Source organism: Phalacrocorax carbo, chromosome 2 (assembly GCF_963921805.1).
Source record: "Phalacrocorax carbo chromosome 2, bPhaCar2.1, whole genome shotgun sequence".
Lineage (NCBI taxonomy): Eukaryota > Metazoa > Chordata > Aves > Suliformes > Phalacrocoracidae > Phalacrocorax > Phalacrocorax carbo.
The window spans coordinates 56739602-56753655 of NC_087514.1; the positions used below are offsets into that span (position 1 = coordinate 56739602).

Consider the following 14054-nt stretch of genomic DNA (forward strand, 5'->3'; position numbering starts at 1 on the left):
GAGACTTCTTTGCACTTCACCTCACTTATTGAAAATGCAGTTTCTGATATTTATTTTAAGAAAGACAAGACAAATATGTGAACATCTTTTCTACGTTGTTTGTACTGGAATTTAATTGAAGGAAGTATCTTCCAGTGCCTGCAACTCAGCTTGTGAGTGAGAAACTGAAAGTGAAACAACCTTATTTTCTACTGCCGAAGGAGAAATATGAAAAGTAGCTAAAACATAAGTATTAATAAGAGCATTTCTTCAGAAATTATCACTTAAATATTGATAACATCTGAAAAGAAACTTGGGATATTTATGATCTTGCAGAACTCCTTTCAAGAAGAAAACCAATTATTTATTCAACCAGTTGTATTTGTACTCTCATAATTCTGTTTGTTTCTTTCCAGTGCTTCCTTGCAGAACAGCCAGACATATGTAAAAACAATAATGCTGGTATCTTCCATGAAAAAAAACAAGAGTTAATCTGAAAGTAGGGGCATGATATGTGTGCTCTGGGCAAAAACTAATTTCCATAGGCTTTTTTTTTTAAAGTCAGGAAGGAATTCAGTGTGCTAGGAGACATTCAAGAGTCAAGTGGGAAGGAATTAATCTCCTCCTTACATCTTTGTTTCATACCTTTTCTCAGCATCTTACAGGGTCTCTGGAGGCAGTCTCTTGGTATCTTCTTGCTTGATGCAGATGGGTTTACTCAGGTTTTGGGTCCATGAATCTAACTAATTCTTTGAGAGTGTCCTGTCCTTTGAAAATGACACCTTTTTGGATTACTGTGAGGTGTTGAACTAGAAGTAGAGCCTAGCACACTCATTTTCATTAATTCCTCCATGTTCAGTTATCTATGTGGAAGAATGTTGTAGGTCATTTATAGATAGCTGGGATCCTTTTGTTTTCCTCTGTCATGTTCTGTTAATAATTTTTAGCTCTTATATGCTGCCAATCAAGACTAGATTGTTTGGCATAGCACCTGCAAGGATATTTTGACAAAATGTTAGTTTTTATGGTTTTTCAGTGCCTTGGCAAGCATAAACAGTAATTAATTCCATATGAGTTTAGAAGGTTGATATCAACAAGCTGCTTTTATTTTTTCATAATCATGATGTGCAGAGTGACATTTGCAGTGGGAGGATCTCAGAATCTATTTTAGACTGGAAACTTTAGAGAAAGTAAAGGAAGGAAATGGGAGTGTGTTGCAAAAGAAGTGAAGCAAGTTCTCGTCTATATTTGTGCACCTTCTTGCTGTATACTACAATGTCACTAACCTTTATGTTCTGCTGTGTCAGAAATGCTGTCTGCCATGTATTAGAGTAGCACTGTTCATTTGTCCTTCTGCAGATAGAAGAATGGGGTCACAAGTTGATGGTTTTTGGTTGGGACTCCACTTTAAATAATGAACAAGGTGGATCTCTGGGGATAAATTCCAGTTGTACAGTCCAGGATACTGCTCCAAGGAGTCCTATTGCGGAAGTTGAAATACATTCTCTAACTTAGGAGGAGGTTACAGGAAGAGAAGAGAGGGTTCCATGTTGAAGAAAGTTGAGTACTGACCCTGAAAATTACCAATTTCAGTCTGTTTTGGAATTTGTGTAAGATACAGGCTTTTCATGAACATTTGCCAAGTGTTTTCTTCACTTGTGGATAACTGCTTTGAGACTGTTTTACCTTTTTCATCTGCAGTGGTAGGGAAGAGGAGTGCTTGCAGAAGTTGAAACTGAAGTCACTAGTAGCTAGGGTCTCACCAAGTAAAAAGTACTATCTAATGTGAAATAATTTGAGAAATAAAGTCCGTAATGTATTATGATATGGCAAATTGGTCAAACTCTTGACCTCATTATTTCTGTGAACTTAAGTCGCCATCTGTAAAATGAAGGAAATAATGACTTCTCATCTTCATGCAATATTGTGAAAATAAATTGTCTGTGAAAGAAGGGGAAACCTAGCCCTTCGTATTCCCAGTTTTGATTTATGGATAGTAAGTTCTGTGGTGTTGTCCAGGATAGGTCCTCCTTTTTATTTAGGATGTTTTTTAAAATCAAAAAAAGTGCTGTAGACATTTCCTTCTCTTTAAGAAGGTGGAAGCAAAGCATGCTGAAATAATAAGGAATCGTGGTATGAGTGGCAAATAGACTCTGGAAGCAAGTAAAGCCACTTGCTACTTGTGTTTCTGGTCAGTGGTTCCTCAGAACTTCACCAGGTTGTCAAAAATTTTCACACAGCAACAGAAGCAAGTTTCATCAATTGCTATGGGAATTTGCCAGCAGTAAGAATGATCACAAAGTTGAAGTCCACTTTTTGTGTTGAGTGCTACTTAAACATTTCAGCAGGAGCGTTAAGGGCTAAACTAGCTTAAAATGGAAGTTAGGCAGATGAATATATTGCTTGATCATGTCCAATGAGGTATAAATAAAATCAGAGGTGTAAGATAACCTACAAATCTCATTTGTTTTGTCATGTTTTGTTTTTACTTTCAGAAGCGAATCAGTGCCAGTGTGTTGGTTTCATTCTGATAGGTAGATTTTCGAGTTTTAGTTAAAAGCATGTAAGGCGAGAGATGTCCAATGCCACTCCAGTAGGAGTTTCAGTCCTTACTTGGTTAACATTTATTGTAAGTGTAGTTGAAAGAAAACATTACAGAAAGAAATGCAGGTGTATTTCTAATGATGAGCTGTGACATGACAGAGGAGCAATCTCTTGCTCTGATTCAGCTGTTATTGAAGCATGATCTACTGGTAGTTTGTAAACCAGTAGTACCTTTAAAATTCAAGTCAATCTATACAACAGATCTTAAAGGCATATTGGGGTGTGGTATTTTCAATGGGTGAATAAGATTTTGTAAATTAAAATTTGGGCCAAAATTTTTTCTTATTGTACAGTGTGCTGATTGTAAAACTCTGCTGCATGATTTATAGATGCCAACAGTTAGTGAAGAATAGGAAGGTTTGTATTTTACCTTCCCCCCCTGCCCTGCTCAAGTAACAAATGCAACCTGGTCTGCGTAAGATAACAAGACAACTGAAAATGTCTGACTGACTAGATAACTGAGGGACTTAGATGACCTCCAGATGTCCCTTAACCTCAACTATTCTTTAGTTCTATGAGCAATGAAGTTCTTGTGTTCTTTGATAAGCATGTGTTTAGTTTAAAAAACAATCAAACAAAACACCTTACTAAAACTCGGTCAGAAAACTCCAGATTCAGTCATGTTCTTTAATAGATTGTTTGTTAGAAAGAGGTCGACAAGTCTAGTTGCTACTAGTAGCATGGCAAATAAATTGAAAAGTATTCTGAAATTGTGGAACTTGACACTTGAAATCATGCACAGGTAAACTCAGGCTCTTAAAATACAGATTGGAGGGTATTCTGGGTAGGAGCCCAAGGTCTGATATAGGCAAGTGCAACGAAACCCGTGCAAAGAGTCTTGTTTGTTTTCTGCATAGGAAAGAGTTTTATGTCTTCTCATTTTTTGCTCTTCCTAGTAGAAATTCCTAGACTATGAGATGTTCTTTATTTTTGGTAGGAAGTAGTAGTGAGTTCCAGCTGAAGTATTGGAAAATCTTTCTTGCTGCCTGCGTCGGCTGTTTTTTAGGGACTTCATCCTGGCCTTGTGTAGTATAGTCTGGCATGTGGTGAGTAGGTACTTCAGATTATATTAGAAGCTGTTCTGGAGATTATGAGTAGTCACTGCCCATTCATATTTCACTGTTGAAGGTCACCTTTATAAAATGGGGTTCAAATATTTATTTTTCTTATTACAGAAAGATTTGTGCAATCCTTATATGTTTGGATCTCAAAATAAAATGCAGAAATACTCTGTGATAGGACAGTGGGACAAGTAGCCCATTCCTTTTATTATTTGGAGACTGAGGAGTCTCCAAAACACACACATCCAAGTTATCTCATGGCATATGTTTCTGAAAGGTGTGTTTATGTTAGCCTGTTGTTTTGTTTTCCTTGATTTTTAGTATATAATGTAAAATCTGGTAGAGAGAATGGTGGCAGGGGAGAGGTAAGTTACTCTTCCTGAGGTTGCACAATAGATATAGCTAAGAAAGGAGTAGAACTGATCTCAGCATTGCATGTTCTAGCCACAAAGTTATCTCAAGTATTGTGCAAATCTTAAAGGAAAATTGTAATAAAAAAGAATTCCTCACTTCTGGACCAAAAGTGTTTTGTCATATTTTACCATCAAGTGCTGTAAAATCTGCCAAATTTGTGACTCATGTCCATGCTGGCTACTGCATTTGCACTTAATACCACAACAAGACTGTTGCCTTAGGCACTGTTAGTTTGAGACTGTGTTGGAGCTTAGTTCTTTCATCATAACTCTGACACTGGACTCTGCATGGAATGAACTGTCGCAATCGTGCAAAAAGAGCTTGTGAATATTTTCCAAATAAAAATGTTCTTGTCACCTTTCATCTGTAAAAACCACTGCATGTATCATTTGGGCACTGTTCTCTCCAACATATTGGTGTGCTACCTAAAGCCAGTAGTATTTAGTAATTTGTTTGCTGGTTACTGTTGGAGAACTGAATTGCAAGTACAATGAGACACCATGGAGTGCAGGGCAAAAAGTGCCTGGTAAATTGTTCTGTTCATTGTGTTTGATGGTATTCTAGTACATACCACATACAGGAAGTGGTGATGATAAAAATTCAGTCTTAAATAGTATAATGTATGCAAATAGCTTCTTATTTAATCCTTTCTTATGCAAAATGTGTTTTCCTTTAAGCTTGTAAAGGACAATATGCTTGCAGCCTGCAGCAGGAGGCAGGCTTGCCAGTAGGGGTGTACTGCAGTGTATGTTTAGTCCATTATAGCTGCATATGTCTAGTGTATTATCAGCTTTTGGAAAAAATGTTTTACTATATAGATCGCATACCTATTCAACTTTGACTTTAGCACCCTGGGAGTGAAGTTGTTTGGTAATCCTACTTAGCAGTAACATGCATGTTGGACTCCAGCAGCATCCTTGGTTGCTAAACGATTGGGAGGAAGTCTTTTTTTGGGACCCATGTAACACTGTTTTTGTAGGGTTCTGCACGAGAAACCTAGAACTATTTTTGCTCAGATGAAGCCTTTGATAGCCCTTTCATTGTCTGTCTTCATTGTAAAGATCAAATACACTGCTGCAATGATTTGCAATCTGCAATGATAGAATCGCTGTGTTTATATAGTCCTCTGGAGTGAAGACCTTGGTACAAAGACTAATACTTTTGTGGCTACAGTCATTCTGAAATTTCAGAATACTTCAGAATGGTGCGTTGTGTAATGTTGTAATGAGATTTTTAAGTGCATGCCCTGGGCAATGTCCCATCCTTTACCGTTATTTTGACATTCTCATGAGACATCAGCAGTGTTTAAGACTTTGGTTTTACAAGTACATCTGTCCAAGGAGGTAATGGAAAACTGACCACAGCAGTAAGCTTGTCGTTCTCCGTTAATACTAAAAGGATATGGGACACTTGTGCTTTTTTTACAGGGCCACAGGAGTGGCAAGGCTAAAGAATTTTGGCTTGTGTTCCATGTTCTGGGGAAAAAAAATCCTTGTGTTGATCATGGAGTCTTCTCTGCTTTCCTCCCAGGCACATTCCCTTCTTACCTGTCCCCTCAAGTTTCTCTCTCTGCTGCTTCCTCATCCCAGCCACATTCTCTCATTTAGCTAATCTGAAACTTTACTCCTCACAGGCATACTTCTGTGAGGGAAATATCGGGTAAAAACATAGATGTTCTTTTCATACACTTGGCGTTTAAATTCTAAAGCCAGAAAAGCCCATCTTTGTACCACTGGACTTTACTACCCTCCTACTGTGTGTTGTACCTGAATGGTCTCTTTCCTCACAGTCCCAAATTCCTGGTGTTGTGCCTTAGCATGTCCCCAGCCTCTAACCAAAATATCCTAAATAATCTTTCGTGATGTCTTGAGCCCTTTTTTCTTACTGGACGCTGGAGGTCAAAAGGTAGATGCTGATCTGATAACATATGCGTTGCAGTCTGAAGGGAGCTGTTTCATTTTATAGCAGTAGGTTATGGTTGAGTATCGGTCTGTATAGAAGTACTGAGTTCTGTAAGAAAACAAAAGTTGACAGTGCTGCTACATCTCTCACCACAGCGTTTCATGTATCATTAGTAATGCTGAAGTTTGTTAACCTCTCTTTTGGGAAGAAATCACTTCAAGTTGTTTGCTGAAGGGTGCTTTTATTGTGAAATAAAATACTGAAGTAATTTGCAGTTTTCTGATAAGAAGAAAAAAGAACTCAAAGAGTGTTAAACTTAATTAAATGAACATCTTTTTGCTGATATCTTTTTGCTTAAACAACGCTCCTGACAGTATTTAAAAAACCCAATTTTTTGTGGATTTTGGTCCATTGTACTATACCCATTCCCTTTCTCCCAGTCTATTAACCTCAGCTGCCTTTGCTCCTACCAGAATACAGATAACATTTGGCATGGCTAAGTGGGAGCTACCTACATACTTCTTAATTAGCGAGTATGTACATATGGGTTGGCCAGCTGGCTTTCTCTGAACAGAATATATAATGTTGGATTTTGCCTGCCTTTTCCTCAGTTCAGCTGTTCTTAGACATCTCTCTAATACTCGTCCACCAACCTTTTTTTTTCCTTTCCATAACAGACTCTTAATAGCTTTGAGATCTACATCATACCAGTCATTTCTAAATAAACTTGGAAGAGAGAAAGTCTTGGGGGTGGGAAGGAGGAGATCACTAAGAGGAAATCTGTATCAGTATCTTAGTTTGAATCAGGAATACACCTTTAGAGTGACTATCCTTATCTCTCCTCACTGTAGTTCAGTTTGCTCTATGCAGTGGTTTCAGAGCTTGATTCCTCCTGGTTTAAGCTGAGATATGTGTTCAGGAATGTGCTGAATGTGTTCCAACATTTAATGTGTGTTTAGTACATGGGACTGCACTAGAACTAGTCCAGAGCAAAACTGCTAAATGTGACTAGTGTAAATTCTGAATCTTTGTTACCAGCTGTTCCACTCTGAAGATCTCCTCTGGATAATTCTATGCTTCTTGCTAATGTAGATGTAGCCTTAGCTGTCATTTTCATAAGTTTAATTTTAGCAAAACATTCTGAAGCACTCCTGTCAAATATTTATAGCAGAAATTTAGTACAGTCAATTTGCTGTTTCTCAGTATGGAGTAAATCCCTACTGCAAGAGAGGGATATTTTTCTTCATTTCCTCCCCCCCCCCCCCCCCCGCAGATGCAATAATATATGGGAAATATAGAAGAACAGAGATAGTTGAGAAGATTGCCTTATGTTAGATTCCCTACTTTTTAAAGGAAATGCATTCTACAGCTCAAGGGTAAATGCAATATCTTGGAAATGAACCCATTTACTACTAATATTCTCATAAACTTTCAACCATGTGCCCAATTGATTTGCTATAATAGCAATCAGCTAACCTTCAAGATCAGCTGTACAACAGGGCTACCAAAGAAAAGCTTCCCTAAGCATTGTGTAACTTTTTGCTGTGTGTGTTATGGGGAAGAGATGCAGGAATAAAGAACGTAAGCATGTGTTGTAAACCAGAAAAGAAGCTAGTAGTAAGCACTAGAACTAGTGTTGCTTAATTTCTTATAGATTTATGTCTTGTGGTTCATTGACTCTGGCAACATGAAGAACTCAACTGAAACTTCCCCTGTGACTAGCATAGGGGAAAAGAAGGAAGGTGGTTTATAAAGGCAGTCTTATCTGGAATTTTCTTACATGCAATATGCCGTGAAGCTCATGTTGAAAGTCTCCCTTGGGGAAAACAGTGACAGGTTGTTGTTGTTATTATTAGTTATTTATTATTATTATCTATCAGCTCCCTTTCTCCATGAACTTTGTGAGTGCTCAATATATTTGAAAACTTTCCTCTGCTGTCAAATTTAAGGAAAATCCATCCGCAGGCTTGAAAGTCATTGGTGAATCGTACATATGTATTTAAGACAAGTACATGGGCCTCAGTTTCTCAGTAGTCTGGGCTGAAAGCAAAAACTCGTATAAAGGGATTGAATGACAGTGGCAGTGGTGCTGTTGGAGTACTGCGTGAATTCTCTGGGTTTTTTTACATAGGTGAAGGCATGCCCATTCATTAGTGCTAGATGTAAAGTTATACAAATTAATAAAGTAACTTGTTGGTACTTGGTTTTTGGGGTGGTTTTTTTTATTAAATAATCCTAACTTTTTATATCACTGCCTGTAGACATGTGAAAAGCCTACCTTTGTAACTTTAGGGAGAAAATAGAATTACGTAGGTGAAAAATGATCGAGAGAAAAGTTTAACAGTATTTCAAATAATAGGACATTGATAACTGATATTAAATGTGCAGAAAAGATATCCAAACATAAAATCAGAATATCTGGTTTTGTTACATGCAGAGAATTTTCTTTAGTAGGAAGCAGATTCTGTGTTTTCTTGAAAAGCATGAAATAGATCAGTTTGAGAAAAAGCACAGCTGTTCCTGTTTGTCAGATGAAAAGTGATGGCACTGCTTGTTGTGACAGAGAAGGATAATTTAAATGTAAAGGGTTTAACTTTTAATTTAGGGTTCTGGTGATTCAAAAATATGCCATCAAGACTGCCTGATAAACCAGTAATTGCATTAAGAAACAGCCCTGAAGGAAACTGAAAACAGACAGATCTAGGTTTCCCTGGAAGAACCTGCTACTGTTCTGTGTTTTCACTTTGAATGCAAATGTTTGACGACTGTGTTTGGAACATGAGTTGAAATGACACTGAACTTCAGGCAAATGGAAATAAAGTTAAAATGTCAGTAAAATCATGTCTTCAGGTCAGAATTATATATTAGAGTAAAATATGTGATCATGGTTGAATAGTTTGCTTACGTTTCTGGACCATAGTGATGTCTTATGAAATTAAAAAACCCTACCCTTTATAACAAGATTTTTTTTTCTCAAATATTTGAATCATTTATGTCTCTGAAAAGTATTTCACACAGGGATTGTGAAATAGCAGCCTGCACATGAAACATAGAATGCAAATACTGCCATGTGTCAGTGTATAGTTGGGATGGTTCTGTTTTAATAGTCCAGTATGTCATATTCAGCTGAGTGAACTTCCAAAGCAGTTGTCTCTTCAAAACATAATTGGCTTGGGGTCAAGAATTAAATAAATTCACATCTACTTTTGATCATGTGGTAAAGAAAATGGAAACATCCTATGCTTTCATTTACTTACATTTGAGTATTTTGTGCTGTTATTTAAAAATACCTTTAATTTATTTTGAAAATGTTTTCATTGTCCTCTTGCCCCTATACAATACCTGTAGCTTGAAATACTTTTTTGTCTACCATTTTAAAACTATTTCTGTTCAGTAAGACTTGAAAGGACGTGTAGGGATGCTGGGCCTTTTCTGAAGGAGGAAGTCTTGTTCAGTTAATGTGGTTTAGCCCTTACTGGTGGGGCAAATAAGAGGAATGGAGCAAAGCCTAAGCTAATAAATTTTACTATGTTCGTGAAGCTGTGCTCATTACTGTCAGTTCCAGAAGAGTATAGGAAATGGCATACCGAACCAGGAAAAGAAGAGAAGCAAAGCAGGAATGGAGATAGTTTCAGGGACTCAAGTAGCAACAAAAAAGGAAGGGAAGAACAGCAATGAGAAATGTTTTGATTAAAAAGATAAAGATAACTTTCACACGTTGATTTGTTTTAAAGTAGTTGTAATCATGATGATACATACAATGGGAATTGCGAATGTGAAACTTAGAAGATTTGAGAGTCTGAGTAAAAACAGATTTATGACTTGTATTTTCTTTTTAAACCCATGAAAACAGGGTTATTTGCTGCTATGGTAATACTCCATGTACGGTGTAATCAGCACAGTAGTCATCTGTGAAGATACTAACTCATTGCTGCTTTTAGGGTTGAGAAATGTTTTTGTAAACTACAGGAAGCTCTTATTCTAGAGTACTCTCCATTGCACCAATAACCTTTTTTTTCTTCCTCAACTGTTATGAAAAGCAAATAAAAAGGCAAATAACCATGTGCATTGATGTCCATTAAAAATGAACAATTACTCGCCGTATCAGTAGGGCTGCATAAATCCTATTGAGACTACATAATGAAGGGAATACTCTAATGTTTCTTTGTCTTGTGTAAGAGTAGAACCATAGGAATTTCACAATGTATATTGTATCTTAGTAGAGACAAGATTCAGGTTATTTTATGCGAGGTGGTTTCTAATTAAGCTCTTCCTTGTGGTTAACATTAAAAAAATTAAAGAATTCAGGTGTGAATTTTTTTAAGGGAGGAAAAGAGCAGATCTTAGTGCAGCATTTCTTAGTTTTCTGACTTTAAGATTGAGTATTTCGAACTTCCCTTACCCACTTGTTCTTCCCATCCTGTTCTGGAAGAAAAAGAAAGATGTTACTTTGTTGTATATCATGGTATTAACCTTAGCCAAGTATTCTGTAAGATAATTTCCCATAGTTTAGGCCTTGTGGGGGATGGATGGATGGATGGGTGGTGAGGTGGTGTGTAGAAACGTGTTTGAAAATGAAAGTCTTGTGTGTCAGATCTAGCGTGCAAAACAGTTTTCTCTGTCATCTTCCAAAGAGAAAACACCAGTCTCTGTTGGCAGTTACCTGTGTCAAACCAAAACAGTGACCCTGGTCCTACAAGAGCAACAGATTTACTATGTGGTGATCCCAAAATCTTAACTGTAAAGCAGAAATAGAAATGTCACACCTAAAACAATGTCTAGCTGAGACATAAAATTACTACAAGACTCACTAAAACTATTATCACATCAGTTCAAAAAGACCCATAAAATGTAACCAGCCTTAAAGTGCTGTCAAATGCAATTTTACTTCTCACGTACCTCTCAGGCACAGAATCACAGAACGGCAGGGGATGGAAGGGACCTCTGGAGATCATCTCATCCTACCCCCCTGCTTGGGCAGGGACACCTAGAGCAGGGGGCACAGGAACACATCCAGGTGGGTTTTGAATGTCTCAAGAGAAGGAGACTCCACAGCGTCTGTGGGCAGCCTGTTCCACTACTTGTCACCCTCACAGTAAAGAAGTTTTTCCTCATGTTCAGGTGGAACTTCCTGTGTTCCAACTTGTGCCCATTGCCCCCTGTCCTGTTGTTGGGCACCACTGAAAAGAGTCTGGCCCCATCCTCGCAACACCCATCCTTTAGATATTTATAAGCATTGATGAGATCCCCCTTCAATCTTCTCTTCTCCAGGCTAAACAATCCCAGGTCTCTCAGCCTTTCCTCAATAAGAGAGATGCTCCAGTCCCCTGATCATCTCTGTAGCTCACCTCTGGACTCTCTGCAGCAGTATCACCCCAGGATACCATTGGCCTTCTTGGCCACAAGGGCACATTGCTGGCTAATGGTCAACCTGCTGTCCACCAGCACTCCCAGGTCCTTCCCAGTGGAGCTGCTTTCCAGCAGGTCAGCCCCCAACCTGTACTGGTGCATGGGGTTGTTCCTCCACAGGTGCAGGACCTTCCACTTGCCTTTGTTGAATTTCATGAGGTTCCCCTCGGCCCAGGTCTCCAGCCTGTCCAGGTCTCGCTGAATGGCAGCACAGCCTTCTGGTGTATCAGCCACTCCTCCCAGTTTTGTATCATCAGCAAACTTGCCGAGGGTATGCTCTGTTCCTTTGGCCAGGTCATTGATGAATATGTTGAACAGGACTGGACCCAGCACAGACCCCTGGGGAACACTGCTAGGTACAAGCCTCTAACCAGACTGCAACATTCATAGCAACCCTCCAAGCTGAAAGAGTGGTCAGGCATTGGAACAGGCTGCCCAGAGAGGTGGTAGAGTTGCCATCCCTGGAGGTGTTAAGAAAATGTGTAGTTGTGGCACTTCAGGGCATGGTTTAGGAGACATGGTAGTGCTGGGTTGATTGTTGGACTTGATCCTAGAGGTCTTTTCCAACCTTAATGATTCTATGAGCTCTGCCATTCAGCCAGTTTTCAATCCACCTCATTGTCCACTCATCTAACCCACACTTCCTAAGCTTGCCTATGAAGATGTTATGGGAGACAGTGTTAAAAGTCTTGCTGAAGTCGGGGTAAACAACATCCACTGCTCTCTGTCCATCTGCCCAGCCAGTCATGCCATCATAGAAAGCTAGCAGGCTAGTCAAGCAGGATCTCCCCTTGGTGAATCCACGTTGACTACTTCTGATAATCTTCTTTTCCTCTACATGCCTGGAGGTGACCTCCATAATCATAGAATCATTAAGGCAGTGTTGAAGTTGTAGAGCAGTATTCTACTATGCTCCTGATGTAAGTTTTTAGGACAACCTGACTTTCCCTGGTAGATTTTGCAGTCGGACTTCATCTTAAAGGCCTTTCCCAACCCAAATGATCCTAGGTATTAAAAGTATTTTGCTTCTCTAGAAGTAGAGAAGTAAAATCAAAACTAACATGGAAAAATTAAAATTCCATTATGTGAATGTGTAATGACACTTACTTGGTGTACCCTGGAGATGAAACACCACAGGCCTCTTAGAGTTTTATATACATAGCAATGGCTTATATAATTAATTTGCTAGACAGTGGAAATCAAGGTTTCTCGTTCCAGTTAGAAGATTTTTCTTCTAACATATCTGTTGTTCCAACAAATAGGATAGCAAATCACCAAGATTTGACCTTTCCATAATATTTTGGGTAGACAATATTTCAGTTTCTCAGGCTAGAAAGATTAATTTATCTTCACACTGTTGCTAGAAATGAATCTTCTGCATCCTTCCAGTCTTATTACCTATAAAATTAAGTGAGATACTGAACCAGTTAACCATCAAATCCCCAAAAGTGTTAAGTCTGCCAAAGAGGTAAGTTAGAGGAATGAGGCAGTTCAGCACCTGACTTTGAGGTTTTCTGATGGTACTTTTCCCCGTAGTAGCAGTGTTAGACCTTTTGGGTTTTCACCCTGAGGTTTGAGCTGAAGACGAGTGGGATGCTTGAGGTCAAGTGTCATTGTTAGTCCTTTTTTGATGTACTGCTCAGCTTCGCTACCATCTGCTGCAGTATTTGTCCTGAAGTAACACTATAGTATGTATATTTATATGATGTTGGTTGTTTATTTTTCAGACACACGATGAACCCACTGATACAAGATACAGCTAGCTAAACAGCTATAAAATGCCCAAATTTGGGTCTACAAAAGCAGTTCAAGTTGAAAATTCTGACAGCGATAGTACCATGGTGGAAAAAACAACTGCAAGAAAGGTAACAAAATGATATTCATGTCCATTTAATTTCAGTGAAACAAGGAGCATGTGTTCTATCACGATTTTTGTTTGTGGGAAGAAATAAATATGAATCTGTATTCTGATATCTTGAGTGCAGAAAAAATTTTTACATGGCTTTAAACTGTAAATTAAAACAGCGAACAGAATTTGTCTTTTATTGTAACTTGCAACTTAATTCAAAAGGAAGCTGGACTACGCTGGGTTTATTTGATTTAAGTTGGTGCGTAGTTTCCATCATATGAAGTCTTTATACACTCACAAAAGCAATGATTCATATTTTATTTGCTTTTACAGTGTCTTACCCTCTGTAACAAACACATGAAACATTTCTGAAGGCCTGTGACAGTGGATGGACCAATGAACAAACAGAAGTTTCTTATATTCCTTTGTAACACAGCAACTTGTTCCCTCTGTTAGGAGGAATTGAAAGCCACATGCTGCAGAAGGGTTAAGAGCAACTCCTGTGCAAGGGAGTCCACTTTAAAAACTGTACGCTCCGTTTTCAAGTGTTGCAGAGTGAGAGAGTATGCAACCTCCAGTTATACTGAAGGGTGGTTTTTTGTTTATAAATGTGAAGTATCTTATCATTGTCAAACTTCTGGGGCCGAGCTGCAAAAAACCCAGTTCTCTCTTTTGTCTGCCTAGTACACTTGTACAACAGACAAATTTATCTGTAGTACTAATAAATAACAAAATATAGAATAATAGTCTGTATTGTGAATGATGAGTTGTATATTGCCCTAAAGAGAGAGAATCCATTTGTCTCCCAAATGATGTTTAAAACTGTTCTTTCTAGA

At 38.4% G+C, this 14054-nt stretch overlaps 1 protein-coding gene across 5 annotated transcripts in view; it reads left to right on the forward strand.

The window, feature by feature from the left end:
* Positions 1 to 14054, forward strand: part of ANKRD12 (ankyrin repeat domain 12) — a 66177-nt gene that overhangs the window by 6580 nt on the left and 45543 nt on the right. For 2 of the 5 annotated variants that reach the window (XM_064442993.1, XM_064442992.1), the window contains one exon: positions 13097 to 13234. In XM_064442993.1, coding sequence (XP_064299063.1) covers positions 13148 to 13234 — 87 coding nt within the window. In that variant the 5' untranslated portion in view covers positions 13097 to 13147. Of the gene's footprint in view, positions 1 to 13096; positions 13235 to 13551; positions 13747 to 14054 lie in introns of those variants that run through there. The other 3 variants (XM_064442994.1, XM_064442996.1, XM_064442995.1) reach the window with 2 other exon arrangements.